This window comes from Thunnus maccoyii, chromosome 4, assembly GCF_910596095.1.
Source record: "Thunnus maccoyii chromosome 4, fThuMac1.1, whole genome shotgun sequence".
Classification (NCBI taxonomy): Eukaryota; Metazoa; Chordata; class Actinopteri; order Scombriformes; family Scombridae; genus Thunnus; species Thunnus maccoyii.
In genome coordinates this window covers 6,333,343-6,350,551 of record NC_056536.1, presented here as the reverse complement: position 1 = coordinate 6,350,551, position 17,209 = coordinate 6,333,343, and the positions used below count along the sequence as shown (strand labels likewise).

The following is a 17,209-nucleotide window of genomic DNA, read 5'->3' as shown; positions in this document are numbered from 1 at the left end:
AGTTTCATATGTTCATAAATTAGAGACTCAGAATCAGATTTTGAGCATCAGCTTCATGTCGTAAAGCTTTTCATCCAGTTTTGTGCCCGCAAACACGACCACAGTTGCACCTGAGATCCATGTGTGATAAATGGGTTTCTTTCTGACAACTACAAATGTGATGTCTTGTCCTGGTTGGACATTTTACCAGATGAGTAAGACAAAAAATACATGCTTGTCAAATAAAAAAAAGTTTCACTTTTGAAAAAAATCACTTCCTGTATATGTTAACAACATATGTTTAACAGTGACCTTATCCTGCACTGTGAGCATACATACAACATCCTAAACACACTCCCTCCCTTCTGTCTCTATCAAATCAAACTGATAAGAGCATCCATAAAGATAATAAAGACTGTCCTCACATATGACCAAGAGATTTCTTTTCTGTGCTGCATTTCTTCATCTGTCTCTCCCTCATCTACAGCACCTTCCTTGTCTCCTGTCTTTCTCTTTTCCATTTTGTGCCTTCCAGATTTTATAAACCATAAAGAAAACCACACAGGAGACCCTAGGCCCCCATTCACTAACATTATTTTCACACAAAACTTACGGTATGAAGAATAAGTTGTGAAGTTGTATTTTCATCCCTAGGAAGGTTTGGGGATTCCAGCCTCTTCTAGTGAAACTAAAGCTCAGCAGTAATGAGTTGCATTACTCATACATTTTTTAAGAAATTGTGATTTCTGACTTTGCAGCTTGCCCGGCGAGCACCAAACCCCAGGCAAGCAGGCAGTGGTATTATGATAAAACAAGCAGCTAATCCACAACAACTGCAGCCTCTCCTCTGCTGATCCTCCTAGCTTAGGCCTTCCAGCACCCAGTATCCCCCTCCAAATATTTAACCAGCAAACTGGACCAGCTGGAGAGGGAAGGATGATGGGGAAAGAAGAGGAGAAAAAAAGCTTGAAGGGAGGTAAGAGAGAAATAAAGACAGAGAAATGGCAGAGGCAAGAGAAGAGAGGATATGTGAACAGGGATTTTTTGGGGTAAAAGCCTTTGCCCTGACCACTTAAGGTTGGATTGGGCTCATTAACATATCAATACATCTGTCTGCTTCACCAATCTTTAGACCTGGGAATGAAAAGAACAGAGATGAATTCATAAACTTTTATTGGCATTGGCAAGGTTCTACAATAATGCCAGAGCAGCGCGTGTGCGACCATGCACAAAAACAACAAAAGTAAAACATCAAAATTAAGTTTATATTTCCACCTTGGATAGACATTTTACCCATCATAAAATCAATGCAATTAGCTACCAATTTCTCATTTCTCCATCTCAACTTTATCATATTATCCTTGGCTCCATCTACACAACCAGATTACTTCTGGCCTGAGGTATGTGGAGATGTACACATTTTTACTGCATATTCCGTTTTTATGAATACACGTTCATCTGTGAGAAGGTTTTTTGAGGATTTATGTTATTTATACAATACATCTGGCCTCAGGTGTTTTTGTGAACATGTGTAAGTCTTGTCAAAAAGACAATAAAGAGATAAATCGTGGGGTTTGATTAACAGAGAACAAGAGCAGGAAATGTTTGTTGAGACAAACTGGACAAAATGTAGGATGAATTTTCCTTTTACCTTACTCAGCAGGATGAAGCAATGAGAGTGGCATCATTGGTTGCCATTGACACACATTAAATTACGGGGTGTTTGCCGAGTTTCTGATCTAGCAGCTGTCATCTGCTGTCTCTCTCACTTTTTATATTACCACTGTACAGTCACCACCCTCCCCTTCCTTCTGTTCAACATAAAGTATTACAGCAAAAATATTGGTGCCTTCACTCCAAAATGATATCAAAATCCTTATTAGTTCATCTAACATTGGTGAGACAACAAAAAACAAATCTTTGCTGTTGCTGGATTAATATGTTCACTGTCTGCATGCTAGTGTTTATACATTTTGCATTTGGTCAAAGTTTTCAAGACAACAAACCACAAACCACAAAATAAGGAGTTGGCTGTGACTGACTAACAGAGCTGAGGTTGCATTAACCGAATATTTTCTGTCATTGACTCAATTTTTTTAACGATGATGGAAAAATCTGAAGGCCGTCCATCATTTTGACAGATTAGAAGACTGAGGGCAATCTACCGTAACTTAAAGTAATTCACACTCCTGTCCAGTTGGTGGCGAGTGTGCATATTAATTAGCTACTGTCTAGTCTTGTCTTTGATCTCATGTCCATGACCTCGTTGTCTAGCTGGCTTTAGCCATCGCATTGGAAGGCTACATCGCTACATACCGTTGCAAGATGTCGCAGCAGCTAAGTGTCCGAAGGTTCTTTAAAAAGCCTAATAATTGTGATGGCATTGATAAACTAGGTGAAAAAAGAGGGATTTGATGTGATAGAGGATGAAGGACAAGCAAGTAATACTGATAGCATTTATCAGCCAGTGGCAGCTAATGTTACAGGCCAAGAAAGTGGCAGCAAGGAGGTCAAGAGGGAGCAATGGGTTCAGTGGGAGCAGGAGTTCACGTGACTGAGAGGGAAGATAGCAAAATGTTCTGTAGAAAAGCTAACATGAGTAATGGGATTTGTCCAAAGGTGCACGACAATATAGAAAATCGGCATTGAATGATCACAAAAGTAGCCACAGCCACATCGAAGCTTCAAGGGTGGTCAACCAGAGCATGGCAATGGTAAAGCATGCAGAGAAATCACAGGTTGCCTGTAACGAGGCATTAGAAACACAACTTACGGCCCTAGCTAGCCTGGAGGACTTGATGAATGGGCCAGGTGAGGCGGAGATGAAATTCAACAAGGCTTTACAAGATGGCAAGTTCTGTGGCATCAAGCTCATGCAGGCAGACGCACAGACCTTTTCAATTTTGAGTACATCGCGACCATTGAGACCAGGAGGAAGGTTTGAGTTCAGGCTAGGCTACAGCAGGTCAATAAAGTTCAATTCAGTTCATTTCTTGTAAATGGTTTGTTCATATTTTAATTGTAATTGTCTAATTTTGTAAAATCGCACTGTTCATATTTGCCTGTTTAGAATCATTCATCTGCTTCATGTGGTGTTAACATGAAAAATGACCGCATGCTCAGTGTCTCTGTTCATCTTCTCTCTATGCCCTTATAAATGCATAATCTATATGCTTATTCTGTATATTAATTATTAAAAAATGAAAATGAATGAAAATTAAATGCTACTAAATATGTCTTATTATCATTAAGAATGAGGTGTAATAAGAGATTATGACGATACGGTGGTATGTCTTTTTGGACATAAATGATCTAGTTGTTCTCCTCATGTTAATCGCAGACAGGTAGTTACTGTAGCAGGGAGGTAGGCGGTTGTGGAGTATAATTACAGACAATGGGTGAACATAGTTGTCGTAATCTCCCAGTTAAACAAGCACATTATATGATCATTTTAAACTGATCTCATTGAAAGATCTGAATTAGGACCTCCAGGAATCGAGGCTGTGAGGCTGCTCATCCTTTCAGTCTGTGAGACTAACATTAACTCAAGCAGCAGTGCAAAGTGCAACATTGTCAGATGTGACTTAGTCCTGTCATTGTCCAAACCTTCCAATTTACTTCCCTTTTCATCCATAATAACAACCATTCTGACCAAGGACTTAATTAATGCTCTCATATAAAGTATCTTACAGTGAGCTAGCAGGGATCAGTTGACATATCTTGCTTAAAGACAGAATATACAACATTCAACACAACATGCATCAAAAAAAATGACTCTATTTGGAGCAGCTAATTCTGAGTCACTCAGAAGTCAGGGCTTTGACTACAACTATTTGGGCCACCTGCAGCCTCTTAATTACCACTTCCCTCTTTTCCTGCCTGCTCATTATGTTGACTCACTCTCCACGCTGCAGACTAACATCTTTCTCTCGATGCCTGAGCTCTTTTTGTCAAACCTGATCCTGACTAGACTTCAGCCAGAATATGGGGTCCCAACATCATGGTTGCACCAGTGTTTCCCCTTACATTGCCATGGAAAGGCAGCCCGCCCTCCCCCCCAACAGGACCTCTCACCCTAGGGGAAACGCTGAATACATCATTTTTTAAGATGGGCAAAATATTGGCAGAAATACATAGACCCAGGAAAAACCCAGTCAATGAATGTCAACAAGCTTGTTAGCTCTGAAAAGGTACCCCATTCTCTCTTGCTGTATACACATGTTTGCTACAACCCTGCAACAATGGGAATAGATTTCTTACATTTAGGGCTTGAAGCAAGCTAGAGAGGCATTTGGTAGATTTATTTCTACTGTTTATTTCCACAGCTGTTGGCTAATTAAAACGATGTTATTTTGTTACTAACTAACTGGCAACACAGCTTGCAAGCTGCAGATCAGTATATACAGCCACTCACAAAGGCCACAATTGCTCAAATTAGAGCATCATTGATTGTTCTATCCTGGCTGAATGTGGTGACTTATTGTTATCACTTGCAGTTTGTGCCATGATGACATCACATACAGCGTGTATACACTGCATTGTAAGAAAATACACACAGTTGCTTAAATAGACAAAAAAAATCACAAATATTGGCCTGCAGGTGGGTGGCAAAAAAACCCCTCTCAGACACACACACATACACACATGCCGCTCTTTGATCCAACTGTAAAAGGAGCAGTCTTTTAACCCACACACACTCCCACTCCATCTAACCTTTTGGTCTGACCTGACAGTGGCAACGGCATTCACTGAGCGACACAAAAGAATTTTATATGGTGTCATACTATTGACCCTGGACTCTGTGGGGGCCTGTGTGTGTACGTTATGTGTGTGTGCGCTTTGGAAGATGTGTCTAGGTCATATTCAATGCTCTATATGCCTAAATGTACGTACTCCCATCTACTTAAGCATTGTTCTTTTGTGTGTGTTATATTCTTCTTCTGTACTGTAGCCATTCAGGGGTCGCTAATGGAACACACAGTCAGCTAATTGTTCTGACTAACAACTCTGCTAACATTACAGTAGCTGCAACAAAACACCACAAATAAAGAGCGCTTTTATCCAACAGTTTTTATGCACATTTTCAATTTGCATAAATAAAAGAAAAAAAGAAAAAAGTCAGAATGCCGCAAAAACTCCATAATGCTCGGCTGAGGTGGAAAAATTGGTACATCAATAAAAATAAAAAAAAGTGACAAAGTGCAATGGGAACAGACTTAGCTAAGAAATCATGATGGACATGACGCATGTTACCAACATTACTCAAGCTTCCACTGAAGAGACTAAAAACACCAGCAGATGAAAACATCTGGATCGATGAGGTGACTGACTCAAATTAATATATAATCAGAAATACCATACCCAATACCTTTACCACATAGTTTTCCATTGTTTGAAGTTTGACTGCCACTCTTTTTGTTACTTCATTTCAGTGCTCCCTCTTCCTCTGCAATGATTTAATGGCAGCAGACTGGAGAATTAGCGTCACCAACTGTTTATTTTGATGAGTTAAAATCCTAGCCCCTAAACCAGCAGCTTCGGGTCCCCGTGGACTACACCGGCGCTCTGCCTCCAAGGTCACAAGCTCCTTGCCCACAAGACAACACCCATGTCAGGTCACAACTCCGGTCATATGTGAATCCATCATTAGGTACGTCAGAACAAACTCTACAATAACTTGTTGTATCGGGTGCCACTGTCCGTGTTATGCAGGATGAAGCCATTGAGATCCTTGCAAACGAACCGGACATTACTTAAATCATTTAACATGTAGCTACAACTGACACCTGTAAGGAGCAGTCTTAACTACTGAAAAGTGACTGTGCATTTGTTCTGCTCTCTGAAGAAATCTGTGAGGCACATTTATGTGTCTGGTCCCATCCCCTCCTGTGGCCACAGTGTTGGGCATTTCAGCAGGCTGTTGTCTCTACACAGCTGGCTCACATCAGCCTGCGCTGCCCACTGCATCTCCTACACTGACAATTTTAATCTCTTCTGGGAATGCAAGCAGTTATTGAGAAACAATGGCATACTGTGGTTGGAGGCAAAACTACTATCCTCAAACCTTTCATTCTCTGTCACCCACTCCAGTGCTCCACTGACAGGTAGCCAAAACACTCCCACGACATCCACTCGCTCTGACCAGTCCCACCACTATTGACATCCTTGGGGTCCTAATGCCAGTCCTGTTGGTTCCTCACGCCTCTCTTTCCTCTCTCATGTGGAGCCAGGACCCTCTAGCAACCCTATAAAGTCCCCTATTCCTGACACTTGTTTTTATAATAGGTCAAGCAATAGTTTTGGATTTGTGAATTCCTCCTGCAATATAAATGCCACCAAGTCCAGCTGCAACATGGACAGCTCCGGTCTGCAGTCCCCACCACCTACAATAACTGCCCAGTGCTCCCCCTGTTGGTACTCTCCTGCCTCTACAATCCCAGTCGTCTGCAACGACAGGCTGTATCATCCCGGGAGGCCTTGGTGGGGAGCTAATACTTGCAACCTATGTCACATCAGCTGTATATCTGCCCCTAATCAATCTTTAGTTGATACTCCTCTTGACTTCCAAAACCGCAGAGGTCATGGATTAATCCACATGAATATGAGAAGCTTGGTACCAAAACTGGACTCCATTAGAATCTGGGTCCAATAAACCAAACCAGATATTTTAATACTAACAGAAACCTGGTTGACTAATGAAATTAAGGATGATGTCATTGCACTTGACCGTTACAAAGCATAAAGGGTGCCTGAACCCCTGCCCGGTTGTGATTTTTGTGAGATACTCTTTTGCTGTCTCTGTGCTACGGTCTGTCTCTGCAAAAATAATTTGAATTGCTAACATTAAATGTCTCTCTAAATCCTACTAATAATATGATGGTAATAGGGGCCTATCGCCCCCCGTCTGCTCATCAAAGTGCCTTGGACAAATTGGTAAATCTTATATCTGAGTAGGAGGGTTCTGAAGTTCTGCTCATGGGTGACCTTAACCTTGACTGGTTATCTTCTATCTCTGAGGGGCTAAATAAAATCATTGTATTGAATTAAATTTAACTCAGCTCATTTCTTCACCTACTTGGCCAGACACCAGAAATCCAGAAAAGTCGACCATGATAGATATAATCCTAACGAATAAACCACATAAATTCACAGCCAGCGGTGTGTTTGCCCTAGACTTAAGTGATCATTGTCCAATTTTCTGCATTAGAGATTCCAGACAAAAAAGACACCACATATTATTGTAAAGAGAGACTTTTAACATTTTGTTGAGCAGGCTTTTCTTCATGACTTATTTCTCAATGATATCACAAGGTTATCTGCTATTCCTGACCCAATTTTTATCCCTAAGCCATTTCACAGATGTTTTTAACTCCTTAGCAAATACGCATGCTCCCTTTGAGAAATACTGAGTAAAAAACAGATCGAATCCTTGGTTCACACCTTAAATCTCAAAGATGTTAAGGTTAAGGGATGCAGCATGGGCAAAAGCATGATGCTCAAAGTCCTCTACGGATTGGCAGATCTTTAGACACTTGAGAAACAAATGTGTGAGGGCAATTAGAAATGCTAAGTCATTTTGTTGACATCCTGTCTGATTATAGGGGTAATCCAGAAAAATTCTGGAAAATAATTAAGTTGCTAAATCATGGTCATGCTTGTTTCAGAGAAAGAACACATTTTTAATAGTTATTTTATTTCTTCTGGTCACCTGTTGGAAAATCCAAATCTATCTACTCAGTTGTAAGGGTGGGAATCTTTGAGAATCTCACAATTCGATTCAATTCCGATTCTTTGGTGTCTGATTCGATTCAGAATCAATTCTCGATTTAATGAATAGAAAAGGGGGCACAATTTTCAGTCTCTTTCTCCACTATACTGTGTTAAACCATTCACTGCTGTCTTTACTTCACTGAAATACAATATGAAACATAACTGGCAGATAAGATAAATGGTTTGCTGCCTTTATTTTATATTTTAAAAAGTTAACTGCATTAATTAGGGTTGTGCGATTAATGGAATTTTATTTTTGATTACGATTTTGGCTTCCAACGATTATGAAAACAAGATAATCGAGATAAAACGATTATTGTTTATTATTGTCATTTCGTAATGATGCTCTCGTTTTGTCTTGAGTTGCAAATCTAGCACACCCCTTTCCTTTACAGCGGTGTTCTTCCGTTCTGTCCCAAACGCCTCCGACAGGTGTTGAGTGTCTCTGTCCACAGAACAGGCCGTCTGTCAGCAGCAGCTGCTGACCAGCAGCCAGCTAACCTGCCTTCACCAGGCTGACTGACAGCTGAAATTTACTGAACCAAAATAGTCTGCATGTTGGCTCCACGGGAAGAAATCAACAGTGTTTGTACTTATTGATTCATTGGTTTTATTTCCACGCCCATTGCAGCGAGTGAATCTGCCTGAGGTGAAACCGGGGCTAACCGGTGCTTCCTCCGCAGGCTCCACTTCACTCAGCTGCCCGACAGACCTGCTGCCTCTTCCTATTTTAACCTGAATAACAAACCGGGGCTTGGTGCTCTGGTAGGGTCCAAACGAAGAAGTGACTTCCTGGAATACCTGCTGGTTGCCTGGCAACCTCCTGGTGACAACAAGACACCAGGAAGTTGCTGCTCCTGGGTTTTGCCCTTCGGACTTTCTTCAGCACGACTGCTAACAAAACACTGTCTGGCTGAAGTTCTCAGTGCAAGTTTGTTCACATTATGCCTTCTTGGCCCTGCAGGCTCAGCTGAAGTTCTGTGTCAAATCAGTTGTCATATTCACCTGTCTTACAGTGCCTTCATCTGAACATCTTGTATTTAAATCAACTGTAGCTGGTTGGAGAATACTCATATAGTGTATACCACTGTTGAAATCATACACAGGGACTTTTTATTTTGCTCAGGCAAGATAATGAGGCAACTGCAATGCTAGCCATAACTCTGCAATGTTTTGTAACGTTAACTTATTATGAAACTCATATCTTCATCTCCAGATGGGTGCAGCCTCAGTGGAAATGCTGCTAACAAGCCAAACTAATAAGCAGATTCGAAGCACTCGCTGCAGCATATTGAGCAGATAGCTCCTCACAGGATGAAAGCGTTTAACTTTGACTCGGTCTACATAGGGCCCAGAGTGTATGCATTTCCATAAGAAAATGCAACACAGCAGAAAAGTTGAGTTTTTAATACAGTATTTACAAAAAAACTCTTAATTGATTCTGAATCTGATCAGAGGGCCAACCTGGCTCCATTGATTGCACAACTATTAAGTGTCATGAACACACACACACACACACACACACACATACATATACGTAAACACACACATATGTTGTCAGTGTGTGTATATATATAGATATAAATAATATATCACTTGTGAACATGAATGTGAATGTGCATGTATGTGCCTATGTGTATACAGTGTGTGTGTGTGTGTGTGTGTGTGTGTGGTCCAGGTATTCCTCACGTTATGGGGATGTAAATCTGTTTACACAGTCATGTTGCGGGGACTCGCCTCACTTATGGGGACAAAAAGCAGGTCCCCTTAAATCATTAATTTTAGGGTGAAGACTTGGTTTAAAGTTAAGGTTAGTTTAGGGTTATGTTAAGGTTAGGGTTAGGGTTAGGATAAGTCTCCAGGAAATTAATGTAAGTCAATTTAATGTCCTCTGAAGTCATGGAAACACAACTGTGTGTGTGTGTCTGTGTGTGTGTGTGTGTGTGTGTGTGTGTGTGTGTGTGTGTGCATGCCATCTTAAATAAGTCCTGCGCCTCTCTGTTTGGCCAGGAATATTATAGTTATTGCCATGACATTATTTGGAGTAAATCTGTGTATGTGTGTGTCTGTGTGTTTGTATGTTTAGTGTGCGGATATTTCTGGTGCACTACGTGGAGGTCCCTGCTGACAGCGTGTCAAGCAACCTGTCAGACTTAGAGGAGGATTATTATCTCCTTCTGTACGCTCTATTTCCACCAGCTTCAAAATATACTCTTCTATGACAGGAGTGTGTGTGTGAGAGAGAGTGCGAGAGCGTGAGAAAGACATTGAGAAAAATAAGAAGGAAAAGAATTAGGATGGTATTAAAATGTGCATGTGAAACTAACAAAATACATGTTCCAACTCATTTAAATGTTACCACTGGTTTTCTTGAATACCGTTAATATTTTTTTGAATAAACTGAAAAGACAGGTGTGTTTCTGTGGATGGATGGATGGATGGATGGATGGATAGAGGTGTGCTTCAGTCATATCAATTATCCAACAAATAGACTTTTGGATTGTTAAAACAGTAAAAGAAAAAGGACGCAGTCTTTTTCATTCTTCAATGGAATAGTACTCGGTTTGGTGTTTTAGGTCTCCGTGTTTGTGTGTTGTGAATATAAAAACAAAAAATTTCACATCCCTTTTAACCTGATGAGTACTGAGACTGAACTATACATCATTCTATTTTTGACTAATGCATTTCCATCCAACATAATTTCTTTATATTAGATATAGGGTCTTACCCTCTTAAAAATCAATTACCACTACTTTTAAGACTGATGCTTTTTTAACCATAATTATCCACCAAAAAACACTCACATTTTATAAAAGAAGACTAGTTAAAAATGTTTTCTATCCTGAGTGTTTTGTCTGTCGATTCTCAGGTATTGAACTGTGACTGAAATTACAAATCTTTCTCCCAACCTCGTCAAATTTTTGATGTCAGGAGTTTATGTTACATCTCAAAACAGGACGTATGTTAATGCAAAAGGTGAGATAACATTGACATAAGCCTAAGCTCAGTTTGGCTTGACTCATCTTTGAGCCCTTTGAGAAACTAAACCTCAAGAATTGAGAACATTTTGAACAGTCAAACAAACTAAAAACTATGGCATTATGTGGCTTCTGGTGCAGCCTGCACACACACGCTGAGCCCTGCAGATAGACACATATATTCATGCATTTACAGTATGCATGCAAAACACACACACACACACAATACCTCTCTCTATCTGTCTGTCTCTCTGTCACACACTCACACACACACACACAGAGGTCTGTCTACAAACATCTTAAACCCAACAGCAAACACAGCTTGTGCCACCCGTATGCCAGCCTGCCAGTCTTCGACTCCCTCTGCAAACCCAACCTGTTACTAATGAGACTTACACAAATAGCCAGGCATCTGACACCAAGACCTGTGTGTGTGTGCGCGTGTGTGTAAAGCCTTCTCATAGAGGTAATAAATGTTTATTTATGCTGACTGCATGGTTATTAGATTACAGATTCTGTGCTATGGTGATGTAAGGCTGTGTGTGTTTGTCCGTCTGTTATTTAAACTAGACAGCCACAGAAGAAAGGTAGGACGGGAGGGAACGAAAGAAAGAAAGACAGAAAAAAATTCTTTCTTGTCTCCCTTTTTCTACGGATTGGACATGCCTAGTTTCAAAAAAACCTAAACTTCAGATTTAACCAAACGGAAAAAAAGCCTATTGCTCGAGTCAGTGGCTACCGAGAACTCTATCCGCTTATGTTAGCTTATGGCAGACTCTAAACATAACCTCTACTCACATACATGCACACATAGACACACATTTTTTAAAACTAGTGGACTACAGTAAGTATGCAAGCTTTATTCCAAACGCAGTATGAGATTTTCTGTCTTTTGATTTTATAAAAGCAATCAGAAATAAACAAATGATTGACTAAATGCCAATGAATTATTTCCTAACTGAACATAGGAATGAATGAAAGGCTTAGTGAGTGACTCATGCAGTCACTCAGCTACAAATGAATGGACCGCAGGGGGCAGCTGTAACACTGTAGTGATGGCACTCCAATATTATGGTTTAGCCCATGTGACTAAATCTGCTCCCATCACTCCCTTCGGAGGACGGGCCTGCATTCGCCATGGTAAACAGAACATAATACTTAGATTTTACACATAATGTCCTGTAAAGGTCTTCTCCATCTGTGAAGTGGAGGAGAGCTTCCCCAAGAGAACCCCTGTAAAGGTCCTTCTTGTGTGGCGCCTGGTGAGGTTGAGACTTAAATCGGACCAACAGCTTCCACACCTTTTCTGTCTGGTAAATGTCAGACAGACAGATGAAAGGGAATGAAAGGGCTTGTAAGGGCTCTCTGGAGATGCTCAGGCTGGCTAAAATCCGTGCTCCCTTTTGAATCACGTTCACAGACACACCTAGCGTTTGTGTGTGTTTTCTACAGATTTGTGTCTATACTGTACTTTCCTTCTTATTCCTTTGTGGAAGCTGGGTTAAATTCACTTTAGACATGTTTGTATATCGAAACGTGTATATAATTTTTAACTTATTTAGCCTTAGATGTCATTGTCACAGAGTTTTCTTGTTTAAATACATAAATACTAACACAGTACCGACAAGTGTCCCATTTGAAAAAGTTTCAGAAAAGACAAACTGAGGGAAAACAGAAGAGAATAAGAAAGCCTGGTAGCCAAGCACAATGTTGATGTGATTATCACTGTCATAGTACTTTTCAGTATTGTTGGACCAGACTCACGCTGCTCATGCCGTTTATGTAACAACACCTAATAAGAGTGTCCAACACAGGCCATTTATATTCATTCTCTTTCTGTCATGCTGGTGCGGCTGAGTGAATATGCACAATTATTGTGTGTATGGACATGTGTGTGTTTGTGTGTGTTTAGTATTTGCAACTTTGGGCGTCTGTGAAAGCCTCTAATGAGGTTTCTGTGTGCCTCTGTGTGTGTGTGTGTGTGTGTGTGTGTCTGTGTGTGTGTGTGTGTTTGTGCAAATGTTGTACCCTCTTCTCCAGTTGTGCCAGCTGCTCCTTGTAGAAGGCATCCAGCGCTTTGAGCTGTGAATCTTTCTTCTGTAGCTGCTGAGCCTGCAAGACAACACATACACACACACACACACACACACAGACAGAGAGGTGGATTAAACACTGTGAAATGCTGCGTTTTCTTACACTACAGAGTAGGAGATTGGTGAAATCTACAGTAGTAGTATTTTGTTTTTTGTTCTTTTTCATAAAAGAAGTAAATCTAACTTAATTTCATTTAACTTTCAGTGATAATATTCTATTACATACTAGCATGAGACCCAAGATACCCAAACAAATGGTCCAACACAGACACTCTTTTGACCATGATGTGTAAAAGTGTAGTACAGCAACCTACGATAGGAAAAAAAAAATCCAAAATGCCACAAACAGCATGCCACAACCCTCAAATTACAGCTCTTTGAAAATCTTCACTTTTCCCCTGCCTTTCGCTATTCAACCATCCATCTATCCATCCATCTATCCATCCATTGTACCCGTGTTTGTGGCAGCACAGAAAATCACAGCATACATCTCTCCACAGATCATGTTATTTTCAAGTATTTATGAAACACCGAAGGTGACAAACAATACGCATATGTTCAGAAAAGATGCACAGGTGTATGAGAGCATGCTGACAAACAGGCTCATACATTCACATGCAAACCCACTCCACACTGACTGGATGACTAGAGAGAATAAAAACAGCATGTGTGAAAGAGCCACACATTAGAAAGAGAAATGGAAAAAAAAAAGAGTAGAGTATAACGTTGGAAGACAAGAGAGAAGAGAAAAGACAAAGGAGGTGCAGGAAGAAGACATGAAAGATAGAAAATGTGATCATAGAGACATACAAGAAAGATTTTAAAAACGGAACCGTCAATAGCTATAATTAATAATCATTTTTTTGTTCAAATTTAATTCTATCATTTCAATAATTCTAGTGACTAATCATTAACTTTGTAAAATGTAATGAATATTAGAAGACTGCATGTGTTTAGGGATATAGGGATAAAAGATAAGAGAAGAAGATAAAAGGAAAAACTACATTTTTGCAGCAAAAGCAGTTTGTTTCAACGGATTTGTGGAAGTAAATCGGATTTAGAAGTAAATGTTTCCTGTGGTGTTCAACTGTGGTGAACATGTACATGCAAAATGTCCAAGTTCTGCATAAACATTGACACTGACGGCATGCAGACAGACAATACAGCAGCACTGTGCAGCAGCGAGTTATTCAGACCATCAGGGGGAAAAGCAAAAAATATACACAAATCTATTATATTGTAATGTGTTCCAATCCATGCTGCTCAGAGTAATATCAGTCAACGGCTCTTGTCCCTCTCCTTTTACACCGTGCACATGCAGGTTTCAGAGTGACAGACACAGAGCACGTCTGTCGCTCTGAAAGCTTCTCACGATTCCTAATAACAGGATTTATGGTTAGTTGTGAGGCCGTTTCATTCATCCAAATTGTTTGTCCTTTGTTGCATTTGTTAGACCTTGAAGGTGGCCTTGTGAGTACTGAGAATAACAACCCTCAGGTTTAACATTGTTTAACCAGGTTTAATCATCCAAGTCATATTGTGATGTGTTGTAAGGGTATTTCATTTATATAAATTGTTTAGACTAGTGCAGGCAGCTGTTTCTTGACTTAATCCGAGAGGTTAGGTGATGTAGAACTGCAAGCCACCCCCTCCTCCCCGACAAGTATGTATTTATCAGTCTATTTTTTATAGGTTATAGGGATAAAAGATAAGACTTTTCCTTTTCTCTTATCATGTGATCTCCTAAATTAACTTTCTTCTCTTTTTTCAAGCTGCGCACAGTATTGTAACTCCAGTGAAACAAACTTTATGTTGAGATTCTTTCGTGCTCGGTAACTTGAAGTATAGTTTCGTTTCGGCCGGCGAGGTTATTTTCCGAGTTATTTAGTAAGAAGGTCAGTCAGTCAGGAAACTTCAAGGCAAACGAAAAAAAAGGAGGATAAACAAAACCTCTGCTGCTTTCCATCTGCTTCTATGATTAAAGAGTTGGTGTCGTTTAAATTGAACTCCACAGTTAAACCCTTAGAGAAGTTGGTGAGTCAAATTACCCTCACTGCCTGATTTTCCGGCAGTTTATGTTATCATTCCTTCATTTCCCTATTGCTCATCTATCACTCCTAATGTGCCATTTAAACCTATTACACTCATTTTGGTTGATTATTAATCAATCTGTTTACATTGATACCTAATTTATTCACTTGTTAAACAATTCAGTTAAATAAATATGCCTTTATCAGTATGTCAAGCAGAAAATTAGATCCCTGTATCATTACACACTAATTCAGACATGAGATTGATCCAAAAAAACAAAACTGTATTCTGCGTCTCCTCCCAGCACAGGTAAAAAGTAAAGGTAGGTGATGCCCTGGTTATCATAGAGGTTTTTATATTAATAAATGTAGATATATCTAAAACTAGTGTATTAGCAGTTCATCAGCTCTCCAGCTACAGCAGCTCACCAAGATTCTAGAGCCATGACTGACTTTCACTGTGTCACCTCCTTTTTTTTAATTGTAATATAGGTCGAGACATTTTGTTAATACTTAAAAATATATCCTCAGTGCACAGTTCGATTTACAGTTGAGCGATGCTGCAGTATGGAGTGGTGCGACTTTGAATTTTTACAGATTTTTCCTGCAACTTCCTTCCTTCTGAAATTCTGAGTGATTTATAAATACTGGATCAATAGATAAAACAGAGACAGACAAACAGAAGTCGGGAAAGATGTATGGAAAGTTGTGGAGAGATGGAAGGGAGAATAACAAGGGCTGATGAAAGGATATGAAATGGGTAAACGCGGGAGGAGGAGATGTAATTATTTGGATGGAAGGGCAGAGGGGAGCACGGAAACCAGGAGAGAAGAGGAGAGGTGCTGAAGACAGAGACGATTTGAAAGAAGAAAAGAAATGTGAGTAAGACTGAAGGGTTCGATTTGCTTTCAATTCAAATCAAATCAAAGAGATTTTTTTTTTTCCCTTTGAAATGCTGTAATTTTAAGATATTTTACTTTTTGATAGAGATAATTGAGAATAAGAACATTAACTGTCGTTTTTTTTTTTTTAAATGACCCCTCAGTCTGTGCAAGAGGACAGTGGTGAAACGGAGGGAGGGAGGAATGGATGGAATGGACAAAAGAGCAGGACTATGAGGGTTATTATGAAGCTTACCATTGCTTCTATCTCATCTGGAGACTAGAGAAGTTGGGAAATAGGAAGTAGAAAAGGGAAAGAGAACAAGCAGAATAAGTAGAAGAAACAAAGCAAGAGATTGACTAAGAAGGAGGGAGAGAGAAGCACAAATCAGTATCAATATCAATCTGAGAGAAACATTTTTCTGTATTCTATTTTCAAGACTATAGAGAGATCCCACATGGATTCTATGGAAATTACAGTCTCATTCAAAAGTAATGAATGTTTTTAATTATCTCTTCCGCCACACACACACACACACAGTGGTAGTCACATTTACATACATACTGTTTTGTGGTCAAGTTATTCAAACCTGCAGAAATGTTATTTTCATTCTAACAGAGATTCCAGTGTTTCCAAACATTTCCATAAAAAGCATCTTGGGTTTGCCATGGAATTATATTTAGTATGTTAAAAGCAGTGTATTAAACATTAAACATTATCAATATATCAGTCTTAGAAACCTCCTGCAACCTCATCTGTATATTCATTGACCACTCGTGGGATCCCGAACCCAAGGTTGAGAACCTCACATTCCCAAAACAACACATACGACATCAGCATTCTTCTTTTCTTATTCTGTGCATGTAAAACATGAAATGATCTTGAATAAACTAACACTTACTAAAAAATTAATATGTATATTTGAATATTTATATTGAAAAGTCTGTAAAGACGTACTTCTGTGAAATATTAATTTGCCAGCGCAAGAAGAAAAAAAAATGCATAGAACTTTAGCCTATTCAAAAACAAACAAACAAACAAAAAAGCTCACTGTCATACTGTCATGGCAGAACCATTGTTAATATTATTAGTAACACCCCTGTTTTTCCTGCTATGTAAAGTCAAAATGTTGGCTGTCAAAAAGGCCTAATGATTGCTTTTACTTATTTTCTTGTTTTATAAACAACTAAAGCTTTAATTGCACTTTGCGCTGCCCATATGCAAATGTGCACAACTCAGTATGTCCCTGCTGAGCTGAATCAGACAGATCCTGGTACATCTTGTCACGTGATCAATTAACTTAACAGATAATGGTCCAAACAGTCGTCTTAATCCTTAATCACCCCGTCCAGACATATTTTAATATTCTGCTTTTAAAAAATAATGTGTTTGGCATGTTTTTTCCGTAAGAATAGGTCAATTACCTTTTTAGAAACTTCCTCTTCCTCATTGAAAAAAAAGCCAGAATCTATGAATA

At 39.5% G+C, this 17,209-nt stretch overlaps 1 protein-coding gene across 2 annotated transcripts in view; it reads right to left on the bottom strand.

The window, feature by feature from the left end:
- The window catches only part of LOC121896221 (MICOS complex subunit mic25a-like), an 85,329-nt gene that overhangs the window by 41,046 nt on the left and 27,074 nt on the right, over positions 1–17,209 (bottom strand). For both annotated transcript variants that reach the window (XM_042409967.1, XM_042409968.1), the window contains exon 5: positions 12,756–12,839. In XM_042409967.1, coding sequence (XP_042265901.1) covers positions 12,756–12,839 — 84 coding nt within the window. The remainder of the gene's footprint in view (positions 1–12,755; positions 12,840–17,209) is intronic.